Source organism: Echinops telfairi, unplaced genomic scaffold (genome assembly GCF_000313985.2).
Source record: "Echinops telfairi isolate 266 unplaced genomic scaffold, ASM31398v2 ScPeMD7_7420;HRSCAF=8458, whole genome shotgun sequence".
NCBI classification, from domain to species: Eukaryota; Metazoa; Chordata; class Mammalia; order Afrosoricida; family Tenrecidae; genus Echinops; species Echinops telfairi.
The window spans coordinates 53,575,826-53,593,651 of record NW_022111320.1 but is presented as its reverse complement, the minus strand read 5'-3'; the positions used below and the strand labels follow the sequence as shown (position 1 = coordinate 53,593,651).

Here is a 17,826-nt window from a genome sequence, read left to right as displayed (position 1 = left end):
AAAGAAAACAAAAAACAAGCGGGGAGGGTGCTGGGAAGGTGGCACTGTAAGCAGATCCAGGGTCCCAACCTTCCCTACACGGACACCAAGAAAAGCAACTGGGAATCTGCGCCACCCTGTAAGAACTCTGGAAGTGTGCAGGACCACAGCAAGGATCTGCAAATTGCAGGAAGATGAAAGGGCATTTCCAGTGGGGTAGAAAAGTCTCTTCCTCCACGGGGGTGGGGTGGTGGTGGTAGGGGGGCTAAGTCCTGGGACCGTGGGCCTCAGCGTTGAGGAACGGGCAGTGGACTAGGATGGGAGGCTGTGCCTGTAGGAGGGCTCCTCAATTAGGTGTGTCTTCTGGGTTGGGAATTGCTGAGGGACTGACTCCGTGCTTGGCCTGAAGCAGAGCTCTCACAGGCTGAGGGAGGGAGCAGTAGGCAGAGTTGGAAGACTCTGCCTGCCTGGGTGTTTTGTGCAGAAAGGACTGGTGTGTGTGTGTGTGTGTACACGTGTGGGCGAGAAGGCTAGCACTTTGTCCCAGATTGAACCCCCAAATCACAAAGGACCTTGAAGGGACGGAGGCGATCCGTTTGGAAGCCCGAATAGCGAAGGTAGAGCACATGGTGCAGCAGTATTGAGCACAAGCAAAGCACCGAAGGGAATCCAAGAAATCCTGCATGAGGACAGTCAGACACCGCGAGACGTGGATGATGTTGGAACGTGGAACTAAGTGGTACACTAACAAGCAAACTCTCAGTGGTGAGACTCAGCAGGTCGGGAAGTCAGAGGCTAAGGGTAGTTTCCATCAAGACCACAGCCTGGGACACCCTGTGGGGCAGTTGTACTCGGTCCAGTAGGGTTCCTGAGAGCCAGAAGTGACCCAATCGATGGCTGTGTGCAGCTTGAACATGCACGTGTACATCTATGAACACGGCTACCCATCCTTTTATCTGTACAAGGAGCTTTCAAAAGTCTGGAAAAATAGAATGAAAAGAATGGAATTTTTTCTTTCTCTTTTTTAAACATTTTATTAGGGGCTCATACAACTGTTATCGCAATCCATACACACATCAATTGTGTAAAGCGCATTTGTACATCGTTTCTCAAAACATTTTCTCTCCACTTAAACCCCCGACATTAGGTCCTCATTTTTCCCCTGCCTCCCCGCTCCCCCCTCCCGCATGAGCCCTTGATAGTTTATAAATGGGTATTTTGTCATATCTTGCCCTGTCCGACGTCTCCCTTCACCCACTTTTCGGTTGCCCGTCCCCCAGGGAGGAGGTCACATATAGTTCCTTGTAATCGGTTCCCTCTTTCCTACCCACTCTCCCTCTACCCTCCCTGTTTCGCCACTCACACCACTGGTCCTGTAGGGCTCATCTGCCCTGGATTCCCTGTATTTTCAGTTCCTATCTGTACCAGTGTACATCCTCTGGTCTAGCCAGACTTGCAAGGTCGAATTCGAGTCATGGTAGTGGGAGCGGGGAGGAAACATTTAGGAACTAGAGCAAAGTTGTGTTTCTCATCGTTGTTACATCGAGAATGGAATTTTTTCATGAACATTTTTAAGCCCCCTCATTTATATGTGTGTGTATCATATAAAATTTAAATTTTAATAGATATTGGCATATGCATATATATCTGTCTAGCAAACATCATAAGCTCATTTTCATATCTCTTAATCATGAGCCAACATCAGTCGAGTCTTCCTCTTTCTATATTTGTAATGTATTTCATTGACTGCAAGAAGTCTGGCACTTGGGAACCACAAAAGAGTTACTTAATCTTATGTACATGTCCAGTAGCTCCAGAATGCCTGACTCAGACCTCTGTGGCCACCTAGTGTCACATTTAAGTTGGAACACCGCTGAGAGAAGAGCCTGTCAGTTATGGATGACAGCTGGAAACACAGCCTGCTCTCAGCAAACGGGGGGCATGGCTCCTCACCTGTGCACGGATCGCCCTCCTTGGCCATCACAGTGGCCTGTTTTTGCCTGTCTTGGTAACTGTTCTTCTGAGTGGTCTAGGCTCCCTCTTGAGAACAGAACGCGTGGAAGGCGGTTAGCAGGGTGGACATTTCGTGATTCTACAGGCTGCGGAGAAAACCTGGTCGGCAGTCGGGACGGGCTCCTCGTGAACAGCACTGAGCCTCCCTGTCCGTTGGTGCCAGATGGACAGAGCACTGCTACGCCTGTCTCTGTGTCTGCTGCAGCGGAGAGTCGGCACTTCCCAGAGGTGTGCCCTACGCTGAGCACATTGGATTAGTTTCTGTCCGTGACCAGTGTGCTAGCAATGAGATACTTGAGCTGCTTGCCTCATGGCCGATGCCCTTTTGCCCTGCAGGTGGACACGCGGCTGCAGAACGGCTTTGCTCCGGGGATGAAACTCGAGGTGGCCTTGAAGACGGAGCCTGAGACCTACTGGGTGGCCACGGTCATCACCACCTGTGAGCGGCTGCTGCTCCTTCGCTACGATGGCTACGGGGAGGACCGGAAGGCAGACTTCTGGTGTGACATCAGGAAGACGGGCCTCTATCCCATCGGGTGGTGTGAGCAGAACCAGAAGACCCTTGAAGCCCCAGAAGGTCACGCACTGCTTTCTATCTAGACAGGATGGAGTGCTTACACATTGGTCTGCAGGCTGCATGGTTGGAAGGGAAAGACTGGGCTTTCTACTCCGGTAAACAGTTACACTCTCAGAAGCCCACAGGGTGCGCTGTGAGTCTCACCGACTCCATGGTGAGGGGACCCACAGGGGGCGCCGTGAGTCTCACCGACTCCATGGTGAGGGGACCCACAGGGGGCGCCGGGAGTCAGTACTGAGTGCTGATGGCAGTCAGAGGGTGGTGATGTTGCTTTAGGAAAAATCTGGCCATTCACAATCTAGAAATTATTCATTTGTCAATTCAAGTATATCTAGGCTCATGTAGTTTTTTTATGTTAGCACTTTGCACGGGAACCTGTGTTTACCAGCGAGGCGCGTTTCCCTCTCTGTTACCACTGTTTTCTGAGCCCCGTGAAGCCTCTCCGGGAGTGTCTGATTTGCATGGTCCCGTGAGATGCGGGGCTCTCTGCATGGGAGACTGTAGGGCTGGTTGTCTTCTACTCTGCTTCTGTCTGTCTCTTTTCCACTCTCTCTCCTCACTCCCAAGCAGTCTGGGCCCGTGAGCTCTCACTGTGAACCAGCAGAAGCTCCTGCCTGGAAGGAGCCCACGGGGGTACCCCCCCGCCGAGTGAGGCAGGACAGACAGGAAAGGGCAAGAGAATGTGCAGGACCAGCGGAAAGGGGCAGAGCCAGCTCCAAGCTCACTGCCATCGAGGGGACCCGCCGGACAGGGTGGAACTGCCCTCAGAGCTCCGCAGGCGTTGAGAGCCTCACTTTCTCCTCCTGGAGCGGCTGCTCTTTGGGTTTGCAGCCCAGCAGCCTCCACCATGCCGCGGGGTTCTTCCTGAGAGGAAGGAGACTAGGGAACATCATAGGGTCCTTGGACGTCTCAAGAGTAGTACAGGAAATTCCTAGATGTGTTTCCACACGTTTGAACGTTTCCACATTGGATCCCTGCAGCGCGTGGTCTGGTCCCTAAGCCTTTGGGTAGTTATTTGTGTCCATACTGCCCTTTACATTCATAAATACTGTCTTCCTAAAAGCAAGGGGATTCATAGTGCAATGTAAAAACCAGGAAATTACCATTGACTTAATCTGCAGACTTGATTCCAACTTTACCAGTTATCTTGATAGATTTTTACACTCAAGGAAAATCTGGGATCATGGATTGCATGACCAGTTGTCCAGATTTTCTTTAGAATAATCTTTCAGACTTTCTTGGCCTTTCGTGACCTAGATATTTTAGAAAGATACCTTCAGTCTTATTTCTTTTCCCGACCCACAATCCAGTCCTGAAATCACAGACCTTGCTTGATTGTCTCCTAAGTCTTCCTAGAGCCTTTCATCTTTCTTGAACTTGCCGGTTTTGAAGAGCACACATAGGCCGATTATCTTGTGGCCCGCCCCGTGATTGGGTTTCACTGATGTTGTCGAGAGGAGTCTGCATGGCCACATTTAGCCAAACAATTGGCTGTTCCAGCTGGCTTAGAAGCTCCCTGGAAGACTGAGCTGGGGATCTGCAGTCTTGGAAGCCTGTGGAGAAGGACCTCCTGCACACAGCGCGCCCTTGCTGTGCTTCCAGAGGAGGAGAGGTGGACGCTGTGTCAGATTACAAAACAGGCTACAGTAACTGGGTAACAATGTTACTCTTTTAAACATTGTTAAACGTTGTTTAACTCTTTAAACGTTGTTTAACTCTTTTTAAACATTGTTAAACGTTGGAATAAAAGTTAGAAAGCTTTTTAAATGACATGAATAGAGGAAAGAAGTTTGGAAAAGAGAAAGGTAGCAACTTAGGTTATGAACCAGGAGTTTGCAAACTCATGGACTGAAAAGCTACCGTGGACATGGGCGGGAAGCAGCAGCACCACACAGCCTCTGTGGAGAAACGGGGACAAGTCCACTGTGGTCTCTGCCATTCCCAAGGGAAGGCTGAGGGGAAAACCAAGGGCACGTGGGAGCAGTAACATTCCCAGGACTGCCGGCCCAGTGTCTGCAGGAGCTCAGTGCTGCGGCTACCACGCTGACCACCGGAGAGGGGCCCCGATAGAAGGCGCCGGACAGTGGTCAGAGAGAACGTGGAGCAGAACCCAGAGCTGTGCAGGCAGGACCAACGGCACCCTCAAGAAGTAAGAGCCAGAACTCGAGGAGACACACACACGTTCATCACAGCTCTGTTCACAGCAGAAACTGGGAGAAACACCCTCAACGGGGTAAGAAGAACAGAAAAGGAATCTCACTAACGTAAAATTTATATTACCACAATGGAATGGTACACATCGCTGAGGAATCATGAAATTGAAACCCGTGACAAGTGATTTGGGAGGTCATTACACTCTTGTGAAGTTAGTCACAAAGTGACATATTGTATGAAACCATTATTTTGAAAGAAAGAAATCAAGATAAAGCTTTCTCATGCCCAAACAACAGACAAACTCAGACTCTGATGGTTACCAGCTGTGCGAGAGGCAAGGGGGAAGGGAGGAGGGGGGACAGGTGTCAATGTGGTAGAGGGAAGCTGGGGCGGGGGGCAGGGGGCAGCAGCGCAAGCTTGGGGAGGTGCGTGAGTTGTTTAAATCCTTGGATACAGAAATGACTATCCAAAATGTAACCCACCTAACTCATAATAAAAAGTAAACAGCAAAGTCTTTTTAACAAAAAAGAGGTGGAATGAGAAAGCAAGTTTGAGAACAGTCGATACATGTGGGTAAGAGGACCTGTTCTTTATGGAACAGGAGTCTCTGAAGAACTCCAAAGCTAGGACGCAGGCGCAGGGCCTGCAGCTCTGTGTTGAGAAAACATCCCTGACTCAAACTAGGGCCCGTAATTCACAGGGAGGGTTTCCCTGAGAAAATAGAATGAGAACTGGCACGCTGATTTAGTCTAATAAAGTTACTGAACGGAAAAGCAGGAAAAGCACAAAGACCGAGTTTTTTGTACAGAAAGGACAAGATTTCCCGCAGACCATTGACAGCAGGGGCGCCTGATGCCAAAAGACAGCGGGAAACAGCTGTGAAACTCACCAGGCGCACACAGAGGGGGGGATATTTATGAAAGGATGGCGGCAACCTCTGTACCAATGTGCTGGACACAAGTGATGTCTAGATTGTGTTAAGAGCCCCAATAAAAAGATTTATTAAAATGTAAGAGAAAGAAAGAAACTCAATGAAAATATCTGAGCCAGAGATTTTCTATCCAGCCAAATGGGACCTGGGACGTAGAGATCACGTGCAAATCATTACGTAACAGGAGAAAGCCCACAGAAGTTGTTCTTATGACCTTCCTGAGGGATTCCCCAGAGGACAGACTCCAGAAGGTCAAAGTGAGTTGAAGAGGCATCGGCTTAGGAAGTGGTGGTGAAGCTTTCGATACCTGCATAGATTTACCTGCAGCCCAAACCCACTGCAGTGGTGGTTCTGACCCGTGACCCAGGACCGAGGGAGGAGAGCTGCTCCCTGTTCTCTGAGACTGCCCATCTTTACAGACAGCCTCAGTGCGCTCTCATGCAGATGTGCGGCGCAGACGAAATGACAGCTCTAAGGGAGACAGCTCAGCGGAGTCCCTGGGCAGTGCACACCGTGAGCATGCTTGGCTGTTGACTAGAAGGGTGGAGGCTCAGGCCCGCCCAAGGCACCTTGACCAAGGCCCGCTGCTGACTCAAGGAGTGTCAGCGGGGGACTCTGCTCCACGTTGGGGGATGGTGCACCCCGAGTCAGACCTGATTCCAAGGTCTCTGGTTTGGGAGCAGGATGTGTCGGCCAAAGAACCCTGGTGGCATTGTGGGTTAAGTCTTAGGCTGCTAACCGCAAGGTCAGCGGTTCAAACCCACCAGCCTCTCCGCAGGGGGAGGACGAGGCAGTCCGCTCTTGTGAAGGTTCACCTCCTCAGAAGTCCTCTATCCTCATAGGGTGGCTGTGCATCAGAGTCGAATTAAAAATAGCCAGCTCTGAAGATGTAGATCCCGTGTGATTGGAAAACAGGCAACGGCAGTGCTAGAGAGCCTGTGGCTCCTATTATAAGCTCACTTATTGCTCCCTCCCTTTTTAAAGCAGCTTTATTTTGGTGCAGTTTAACTAAATGCCTTTAAAATTTTACTGGGAATAAAATAGGATATTCTCTAAAATGAGATGCTGAAGGAGAGAAGGAAACGAGGAATACATTATAGCTACTTTCAGCTTGTTTATGAAAAGTAGAAATTTTAAAATAGCCCGAAATAGAGGGGACTAGCTAAAAATGTTACATAAACCTATTGATGTAAAGTTAACCAGTCGAACAAAAACCATGAGCCTTTCTAAATGGCAAAAGATGAGCTGTGACAGAAGAGTGAGGTCGTACAGAGCATACCAGTAAGTGTCAATAGATGTACTCTCCTTCATGAGTCGGGTGGACTAGAGAGACAAATTCATAGACATTCATGTGTATAAGAAAGAGCTTTATATGGAGTCATTGTATATTAAGAAAACACCCCAGTCCAGTCCAGATCAAGTCCATATGTTCAATATTAGCCCATATGTCCGATACCAGTCTGTAAAGTCCTCTTCAGACTCACGCAGCACATGCAATGATGCCAAATGCAGGAAGATCACAGGCCAGTGGGTGGAAAGTCTTGTGGATCCAGTGGCAGTGGAAGCATCTCAGCGCTGGTGTGGGTCTCCACGTGGCCTCTCCAGCTCTGGCTCCATCAGTGTAGCTCCATGTGGCTTGTCAGCAGGAATGTTTCACAGGGAGTGAGTATCTGGCCTCCAGGTGAGCCATTTATCTCCTTCGAGCCTCCCAATGAGGTCATCAAGCTGCAACCTGGTTGGCAGGCTAAACTCCACCTTAGGAGCCTCAAGTTGACACCTGATTATGCAACTACCACATCTCCTGTTAAAGGTAACAGAACCCTAAAAAAACAAACACACACAAATAGCAGTTGGTTCACAAAGCAAAAAAATACTGCTGCACTACGCACAGGTGCTGCACTAAAGAGATCCTGAGAGGGCAACAATAAAAAGGCGGAGAAAGCTGTATAAGCAGATGAAGGTAGACAAGCAGCCTCTGTCTCTATATGGGACGCAGGAGAGATTCAGGTCAGAGAGCATTTGCAGCGATGAGAAGGGGCGCTTAATAAGAATGGTGAGTAATAAGAGTGGTAAAAGTAACCAGGGGCCATCCAGACACAGCCAGGGGGCTCTACGCTCAGGATGCCTGCTGGATGTATAAAAATATCACCACAAAAAGAAAGCAGCACAGAACCGAGGAGGTGGAGAGCCTGTGAATGTGGCAGAGCTTGCATGTGTGTGCACTTACTTTACATGAAAGAAAGCGACTTTCAAAGCTGCCTGTGGGGAGAGAAGGATGTAGAGAGGAGAGGGCACAGATGGAGGCTAACTTTCTTTGAACGCACCTTATCTTGTCCGTTTGAGTTTTGAACCGTGTAAATGTTTTGCATAAGTGCAAATCCAAACTAGAAACATTGGAAGCAAACCAGCCTCCAGTGTGGATCGAGGCTGTGGGATGACCGAGCAGGGCAGGGCGGTATCACCACCACCGGCTGAACAACGAAGTCATTTGAACGATGGTGCTGTTGGGGGTGAGTGAACCCTGAGGGCAGAAAGTATCGCTGCCGCCTCCCCCCCACCCCAAACAAAAACAAAACTTAAGCCATTTCCAGGCCTCCTGTTGCTGGTGGCAGTTGATATTGTAACTCTGGGATGTTGTTTGTGTGCTGTAGGGTCAAACAAGTGAATCATTCAATGGATGTGACTGAGCACTAGTATTTTCAGCCTGGGAGAAAGGAAATAGGAGTTCCATAGATGAGGTGATGTAAAAAGCACTACTACCTTCCTGAATTTATAATACAAGGATCAACGTGAACTCCTGATGCAATTTATCTTTTGCAAAAAAAGAAGATAACTTACTAATTCTGGATCCCGAAAAGGCATAGGAACACTGACTGACCCGAGATCAGTGAGCACCCCCAGCGCCCTGACTGTGATCTGTAAATACCTTTTTAAAAGAACAACCACACACAAAATAACACTGACAAGAATTTGGGCTCCTTGAGGAAGCAGTGAAGATTCTAGTTCTAGGGGTGTGGGCAGAAATGGATAAAATAAGCCTGCAACATTGTGCCGTGCCCCAAATAAGAAGATGCCGGCGACTCCGTACTAGAATTGTGCTAGTGGACTCCAGAGCCACGGTGAAGGGACCCTGCTTCGAGGTTTGGGCAGTCTGAGCATCAGCAGAGACCATGGCTGCAATGGCTTGAAAAACATTGTGTTTTCATATTCGACTTGAGAAACTTGTAAACACAACACTCATTGGTCACCTTTACAAGGTGACTTCTCCAGATGGAATATGTACATGGAAATCAGATTGTCCACGCTGTGGGAGGAGGTGACGGAGACGCTCACTGTCCGCAGCTGAACCAGGCCAGTGGCTGACTGTGGAACAGACCGCGACTGCCCGGGTGTTAGTTCCGAGTGAAGCTGCAGAAAATTAAAACCAGTCCACAAGATCCAAAACATGACCTGGAGTCTGTCCCGCCTGAGTGTCTGGAACATCTCAAGATCAGGGCTGCTGCTCTGAGCACTCATGACAGAAACCACACGGAAGAAATGATGAAGGTAAAAGAGCTGCATAGGAAACTTCAAAGGGCAGCTCGAGAAGCAACGTCAAATATCATAATGAAATGTGCAAAAATCCCAGAGTTAGAAAACCAAAAATGAAGAGCACACTTAGCCTATCTTAAACTGAGAGAACTCAAGAAAAAAAAATCAAGCCTTGAATTGAAATATTGAAGGAGTCTGTGGACAAAATACCGAATGATGCTGGAAGCATCAAAAGAAGATTAAAAGATTATAGTCACTGTACCCAAAAGAACAGGTCCATAGTCATCCATTTCAAGAGATAGCATATGAGCAAGAACCAGTGGTGCTGAAGGAAGAAATTCAGGCTGCACTGAAAACATTAAACAAAACAAGACTGTCGGGAATTGATGGAATACCAATTGAAATGCTTCGGTGTGCTGATGGAGTGCTGGGAGCACTTGCTTGTCTCTGCTGGGGAATTTGAAAGATAGCTACTTGTCCAGCTGACTGATGAAAGAGATCCATATTTTTTCCCGTTCCAAAGAAAGGTGACCCCACAGATTGCTCAGATTCCAGGACAAGTTCATTAATAGTGCATGCAAGTAAAATTTTGCTGAAGATCATCCAACAATGGCTGTGGTGGAACATTGAAAGGGAGCTGCCAGAAGTTCAGGCTGGATTCCGAAGAGGACGTGGAACAGCGATGTCACTGTTGATGTCCGATGGATCTTAGCTGAAAGCAGGGAACACCAGGACGATGCTTACTTGTGCTTTATTGACTCTGCAAAGGCCTGAGCCCTGTGGCTCACGTAGAAGATGGGCGACCTTGAGGAGAACAGGCCAGAGCACCCTTGTGTTGCTGTAAAGCCTCTGTTGGATCAAGAGGCAGTTGTGGAGACAGAACAGAGGAATACTGCGTGGTTTCAAGTCAGGCCAGGGTTGTGCCCTCTCACCATACTTCTTAAGTCTCCATGCTGAGCAGATCGTCAGAGGAGCTGGCTTACGCTTATGAAGAATTTGGCACTGGGATTGGAGGAGAGCTCATTGACTACCTGGCCAGATGCATGCGACACACCTTGCTTGCTAAGGGTGAGGACTTGAAGCACTTGCTGATGAAGATCAAGGATTGCTGCCTTCGGTGTCGATTCTAATTCAATGTGAGGAAGACCAGAGCCCTTACGACTGGACCAATGGGTAACCTGAGAGATGGAGACACGATTGAAGTGTAAAGGGCTTCGCCTTGTTCGATTCACAACCAGTGCTCACGGACGCGGCAGTCAAAAGAGGTCAGAATAAAATTTTAAAAAAAAAAAAAAAGAGGTCAGAAGACATTGCGTTGGGCAAAAGTCTGCACAAGACCTCTTTGATGTCTGGCCAGGCAGACAACTTCTGTTGAGGACTGAGGTACACCTGACTCGGCCATCGTGTTTTATTCATCTTAGATGCACATGAAAGTTGGACATTGAATAAGGAAGACCGAAAAAGAAGCAGTGTCTATGAATGCCACGGTCCGTGGGCATTCATCTTACTGTTTTCCTCTACTTCTGTGTCTATTTGGAAATTTCCATAACGGAAAGTAAGACGAGCACTTTGGGGATACATTTAGAGTCATAGAAAATTGGGCCTGTTCTCCATATTTTAAAATCACAGTGATTCCACAGGATAGAGTAGAGCTGGCCCCTGGGGGTTGCCGAGACGGCAGATCTCTACAGGAGTAGAGAGCTTCGTCTTTCTCCCTAGGAGTGGCTGCAGTTTTCAAACAGTGACCTTGCAGTTGTGTGGGTTTTTTTGTTGTTGTTTGGGTCTCTTATTAAATTGATGGGGAAATAACTTACTTTGTTAGAGATGTGTGTTAGGGTACTCTAGAGAGATTAAAACCAAATTGCTGATAATTTAATATATTTATTTATAAAGATAATTAGCTCTATAACAAGAAATGAACTGTTAAATCATATACAGATAAATATATAATACAAGAAATAAACAGTTAAATTATAAAGCACTACAAATGGCTCAGTGCAACTCACGTTCGTGAGAGAAAGTTGAGAGACTAGCAGTCCTTCAAATCTAGTCTGCTGCCAGATCTTCCTCTATTTGTAGAGAGAGCTAGGCTATGTCAGCACAGCAGCCAATCACAAGGCAGGTCACCAACCGCCAGTCCCCAGCTTCAGCGATGTCTTAAAGGGACCTCAACTTACAGTGACACAGTCCACAGGCTAGGCAGTCCACAGGCAGTGTAGCCTTTAAATTGAGGCACAGAACAAGCAAGGCAGCCGCACACTGGTCCGATGATCACAGAGCGAGAGACAGGAAAGGCGAGGCTCACCAAGCCATCCATCTCTCCGCCCCTCAGTCAATCCCACCTGCGTTTATCAGCCAGGCTGGCACAATCAACTATCTCAAGACGTCTGGTCATTTCTCTCTTTTTCCTTTCCTTTCTCTTTTGAGCTCCCCAAGGAGAAGCAAGATATCGATTCTTAGATCGTAACACACAGAGTGCCCCTCTGAGCTATTTCCACTATGAAGAAGCCGTCTCGTTATGAGTTTGTGTTCACTGGTGGGCAGTCTGATTGTCCGTGTGTCCCCTCTCTAGGTCTCCGAGACAAAGTGTCTGACTGGGGTGAGTTTCTGCGCCAGAGCCTCGCGGGAGCCTGCAGCCCGCCTGCGCCCCTGCTGGAGGGCGTGAGTATGACTTCATGCACAACCACGGGGCCACCGAGCTGATGATCCGAGAGGCGTTTCTTGTCCCAGGGATGGAAAACTGATGGTCTCCTTACCACTCCTGGGGAAGATCAGCGTTATTACTAGAGATAGAGGGTTCTGCTGTGCTAGGCACTCTGACCTGTGGGACACAGAGTGCCCACCTGCATTTTCTGAGATTTAGTGGGAGCTGTATATCCCACTTCAGGTGTGTGCTGCACTCTGGTGGGGGCCTATATAACTGCGTAAACCTGAAGGTGTGGACTGCCACCAACCCCAGCCATGGAGCCTGCACAAGACAACACATATACGTGTTCCTTTAATGGTGCGAAAATCCATATTACCTCCAATTCCCCCCCCCCCATTTCATTCAAAATACCTTCCATAACTGAAAACATCAAACTTCAGCAGAAATTCAAAGCTGGAAATAATTTGACCTGAAGAGGATTAAACATCATTAAACTTCTCAGAGGCCACACTGGTGGTAGCTTGCCTACACATTTTTCTAAATTAGTTGCTAACACATGAAAATCTGTTTTGCTGGGTGGCTTTATCTCGCTGGGAGAGGTGACCTCCTAGGGCGTGAATCTAGGTGGTAAGCTCCCATGGGGCATGCTGGTTAGGGCCCGTCCTGGCCAGCCTTGCAGGAGGGCATTCTACCAGCTGCCCGCATGCCTGCACCCTCTTTTCTCCTGCTCAGAAGAGACGGAGCCGCTCGTAGCCTGGAGTCCTGTCTGCTCTCGACTACAGCCTGGGCTGTCTGTCACCTGGGGGTTGTGAGATTTGGGTCCTTCTGTGTGTGCCGGAACTCGTTAGTGACACCATTTCCAAGTGAAACCTTGTCACGATCGGTCATACCGGTGACATTCTTTGTGACATTTGTGAAACGCTGGCTTTAAATGCCTTTCCATATATGCACGGCCACGTGTAGTTTAATGACGTAGGCCGCCAGACCAGTATCCTCTTAAAAACCATCTTACTGAGATATAATTTGCACATAATAAAGTTGAGTCGCTTAACATACACGGTCTCGTGCTTTTTAGTAAATTCACAGAGTTGCATAGCCATCACTTCCAGCTAGTCTTAAGGGATTTTTTTTCTCCCCCAAAAGCAACCTGTGCCCATTAGTTGTCAACCGCCTTTCCCCCTCATCCCCAGACCTCAGCAACTACTTGCCTGTTCTGTGCCTGTGAACTTAACCGTTCTTGACCGTGTGTGTGTGTGTGTGTGTGTGTGTGTGTGTGTGTGTATTCTCTCTGGATCAACGTCTCTGCCTTGGCAGACCATTTCTGACGCTTTTCCATGTTGTCCCATGTATCCGTGTTTCACTAAATTATAGCATCGTGTGTGCATACACTGTATTCCATTTACCACTCATCGGCCGGGGCGCATGTGGGTGGTTCCCACTTTTTAGGTGTCAGGGAAATGATCATCTGACATTCCCGGCAGGCAGTGTCTGAAAGTCCCGTCCCCGTCCCACACTGGTCCTCATGGTTCCAGCCGTCCTCGCTGTGGGGCAGTGGGGTCTCACCGTGGTCCTCACCTTCATTCCCTGAGCATCTTTCTGTGTAGCCCTGTGGCCACCGTCTCTGCAGAAACGCTTCTGTTTCTTCCTGCTCTTTGGTCCTCACTGAGCTGGTCGCCACCCAGCAGTGCGAGTGCGTTCTGGTTGATTTGCAGCCTCGCTGGCAGTGACCACAGTGAAACAGTGCCTGCTCTTCCCACCTCTCCCTGCGTTTCCTGTTCCCGTCCACCCCGCCCTCCTCCGGCTTCCTGCTCGCCGAGCTGTACCCCTGGGCCGAGAACTAACCAACAGCCTTTCCTTTCCAGTCTCCAGTGGCCACTTCCTCGGCCTCCTGGGCATGACTGTTCACTCTGCCCCTCTTTGACTTGGGCGGCCAGACTTTGTGCTGATTGCTGATGTGTGAGGATGCTCTCAGGAGCCCGGTGGCGCAGTGGGAGGTGCATGGGAAGGTCCGTGTTTCAGACCCACCTGTGCCTGAGCCCGCAGGAGGGAAGATGCGGCCATCTGCTGCCATCGGGATTTGGGTCTCAGGAACCCCCACAGGGCCTTCCACACTGGCAGATGGGGCTGCTCTGAGTCCAGGACCCTGTGTGAGGGACCCTGCCATGCAGGAGGCCTCTGTCCTCAGGTGGAGGTCCAGAGTCAGCACGTGGTCTGCAGAGACCCCCGTTCTCTGGTCACCCCTCCCCCGGTGAGCGGCACGTCTGTCTGCAGCCCCATAGGCTGCACGTTTGAGACGCGCCCTTCGCAGCCTGTGCGTTCAGTGCCCCGGCCAAGGGGCTGTGGTCGTGAGGAGGCACCAGCACGCGCTCAGGGGTGTTTAGTTCTACTCCCTAACACGCAAGTCCATCCCCTAGGCTGGCCTCCCCGCTTCGTATTCGTCTGGTGAGCTGCTCTGTGCGTGTCAGACTCTGACTCACTTCATTGCGCGTGCACTAAACAGTCGGGGGATTGAGTGCCTGCGTGAACCGGTGAGCAAATGAACCGATAAGAGATCCCGCACTACCTTGGTTCTGCCCGCCCAGCTTTTAGATGTGAGTGTGTTTCTTCATTGCTCAGGCGTTCTGTTGTATGTATGTGGACGTGAACGTACCACAAAGCAGTTCTTATTTTATAGACATAGTTGTGTGTGTGCATATATATACTATGTATGTATATGTGTGCATGCATGTGTATATATGCACATGTACACACACAAGGACTGTGTGTAAGTAGATGTGGTCCATGTGTCTGCCACCACGATGTCCTGAGTTAAAAAGCAGCTTATCTCTGTGGTCTCTTTAAAGAGTCCTCCATGCAAGATTAAATTGGTCACAGGAAGTCAGAAGGCTGAAGCCGCTCAGAGAGTGTAAAATACAGTGAAGGACAGCAGGAACCGCGGCAGGCGGGTTCCGAGACTCCCACTCCTGAGGGGAGTAGAAAGCTCCTCTTTTGCATGTATGATACATACATGGTATGATGTATGTATGTGACACGCACTGAAGCATCAAAGGGGCTGCACTAGGTGCTGGTGAGTGCTGCTGAACACGTCCGGGACTGTGAAAGGACAAGCTGATCAGTCTGGGAAGAGTTAGGGTCAGAATGCCACTGACAGACAAGGAGGAGGAGCTGACACCAAGGGCTCAAATGGAAAGAAAATGCTTTGAGAATGATGATGATGGCAGCACACGTACAAACGTGCTTGACACGACGGATGGATGGATGGATGGACTGTGATGGGAGAGGTAAGCGCCCCAATGAAATGATTTAATTAAAAAAAGAGGCAAGGATGGCAAGACCTCCCCTCACTGCTTTGGACATGTCGTCAGGGGAGACCCGTCCCTGGAGAAGGACATCGTGCTCGGCAAAGTGGAGGGACAGGGCAAATGAGGGTGGCCCTTGATGAGGACACTGCGACTGACACAGCGGGCGCAGGGACAGGTGCGAGGACGGTGCAGGACCGGCGTTCCCTCTGGCTGTGTGTGGGTCACACAGTGAGTCTGCACGGGCTCGCGGCCCGAACAGCAGCAGCAGGAAAAGGCTGACTGAGGTCTTCAGAGTGGCTTCTTCCTGTCCTCTGCGGCAGCTCTTGACACAGGCAGCTAATACCGAGTGGAATCTACAGCTCTGACGTGCTCGGGAGAGCCATGTTGTAGAGATGAAGACCAGGGAACGAGGAGCAGTAAATCTCTGTCCACTCGCAGTCTGCAGCATCGGGCATCTCAGAGCACGAGGAGATTGCTCCGTGTGCCGTGGGATCGGGAAATGCCTGATCGGGATGAGGAACACACGCAGAAAGCAGCACCCAGGGATCCCAGCTTTTAAAAGCGAGTGGCGGACAGAGTGGACGTTGATTCATGTGCAGAAAATGAAGTTTCAGAGTGTATACCATATGGTTCCTTGTGGTTCTTTCTCAGCCGTGAGATTACTTTTGTCATGTTTTTTCCCCTTTAAAAATGACATTTTCTCTTAAACTTCTTTGGTGAATATATGAATGGCCAAAGACACCCACTTCAACAATTCTTACATGCACAGTTCTGTGACGCCACCGGCATTCTCCGCGCCGGAGCCCTGTCTGCTGACCTCAAGGCCAGCGGTTTGAAACCACCAGCTGCTCTGAGGGAGGACGATGAGGCTGTCTGCTCCGGAAGAGCGACCGCCGTGTCGGAAACCCACGGGGCGGTGGGGTTGCTGGGTTAGCCTGCTCTTGATGCAGTGAGGACAAGTGACTAAATAGATCTCCAGCTCTAAGAGTAGTAAGGGTTTTATAACTATCATCACCACTTATCCTCTGATTCTAAAGGAAAAGGTGGTTTTAGTTTTCGCATGTAGCTCTTTGGTCCATTTTTGAGTTGGTTTTTGTGTGTGGTGTGAGGTGTGGGTCTATCCTGCATTCATCTGACACAGCATCGTTTGTTGAACAAGCCGGTTTTCTCATTCGGGGGACAACTGGACCACAAGTGACTGTGCCTAACTCTGGCCTCTCAGGTCTCCCCAGTGGTCCATGTGTCTGCCACCACGATGTCCTGAGTCAAAAAGCAGCTTATCTCTGTGGTCTCTTTACAGAGTCCTCCATGTGAGATTAAATTGGCCACAGGAAGTCGGAAGGCTGAAGCCGCCCAGAGAGTGTAAAATACAGTGAAGGACAGCAGGAACCGCGGCAGGGGGAGCTGCCGTGCGGGTTCCGAGACTCCCACTCCTGAGGGGAGTAGAAAGCTCCTCTTTTCCCCAGAGGTTATTAGAATAGTTTATTGTCTTAAAGGCAGCTTTCCCTTAAGATTAAGCTTTTCACATCGCCAAGAAAGGGTCTTTTAAGAGGCGTGTTGGATACTTGGCTTATTTTCATATGTCTGAGATAAAGGCTACTTTACTCATTTGAACCTCGGCCTTGTTTTGTCCGATGTCGTTGGTTGGCGCCGTGGAGTTTGCTCTCTGACTCAGAGAGAGACCCCTTGTGCCCAAGGGGGGCTGCCTCCGAGGGCCCTTGTGGCTGTTGTCGTGGGGGCTCCCCTGGGCGGTCCCTTGACGTCTGTGCTGGCGTGTCTTACCTGGGCACCCCCCTTCCTTGCCCACAGCTCCGGAACGGCAGGAGCCCATTGGACCTCATTGCCCCCGGCTCCAGGCTCGAGTGCCAGGCTTTCCAGGACACAGTCGGCACATGGCCCGTCACCGTGGTGGAGAACATTGGGGGCCGGCTGTGGCTGCGCTACGCGGGCCTGGACGGCCTGGAGGGTTCTGAGCACTGGCTGTACTACTTGGACCCATTCCTCCACCACATCGGCTGGGCCGCTCAGCAGGGCTACGAGCTCCAGCCCCCCTTAGGTGAGGAGCAAGATGCTGCTTCGCTTTCCCTTGCTGTGTCAGCGCTGGTGCGCAAGGCTGGGAGACCACTCCCCTTCCTCCTGCTTCTCAGGATCGACACTGTTAAAAACAGTGACCCGGCTGGGCTGCCTTGCTAAACCTCTGTTTCCCTGGTTGTTTTATTGCTGTTTAAATTCGCCACACATTGATGCTACCTGGCAGACTGGGCCCCTGCTCTGGGGGAGATGGAGGAGGCTTTCTCTCACAGGGGTTCAGACAGGAGTAGCAGTAGGACAGATTGTGGGCTCACAATGGACTGCTGATGGAAAGACGCCCCAAACAGAGTCACGAGAGTGACGGTTTGCACTGTCACCACATGCCTCTGCTGGACTGTGCTCTGCGGTTCTGCCGACTGCCGCGGCCTCTCTGAGGCACCTTCACCCACTTGCTCTCTGGGCTCTGAGAGGCGCAGGTGCGGGCTTTGGGTCAAGATAAGCCTGCATGGGCCCCCGCCCCCCAGTGGAAAGTGACTCCTCTTTTAGCTGGTGGGGCGCTTCGCAGAGCAGTCGAGGAGTGTGGGTGCTCTGTCCTCTAAAGCAGGGGTGGGGCCGCCTTTTCTGCCAAGGGCCTTTTGGACATTTATAGCATCTTTCATGG

General features: G+C 50.1%; 1 protein-coding gene across 1 annotated transcript in view; it reads left to right on the top strand.

The window, feature by feature from the left end:
- SFMBT1 (Scm like with four mbt domains 1) overlaps nucleotides 1-17,826 on the top strand; it is a 113,784-nt gene that overhangs the window by 79,353 nt on the left and 16,605 nt on the right. Inside the window, 3 exon segments of the mRNA XM_045297634.1 lie at nucleotides 2,329-2,569; nucleotides 11,758-11,846; nucleotides 16,944-17,190. Of these exon segments, the coding sequence (XP_045153569.1) occupies nucleotides 2,329-2,569; nucleotides 11,758-11,846; nucleotides 16,944-17,190 (577 nt within the window).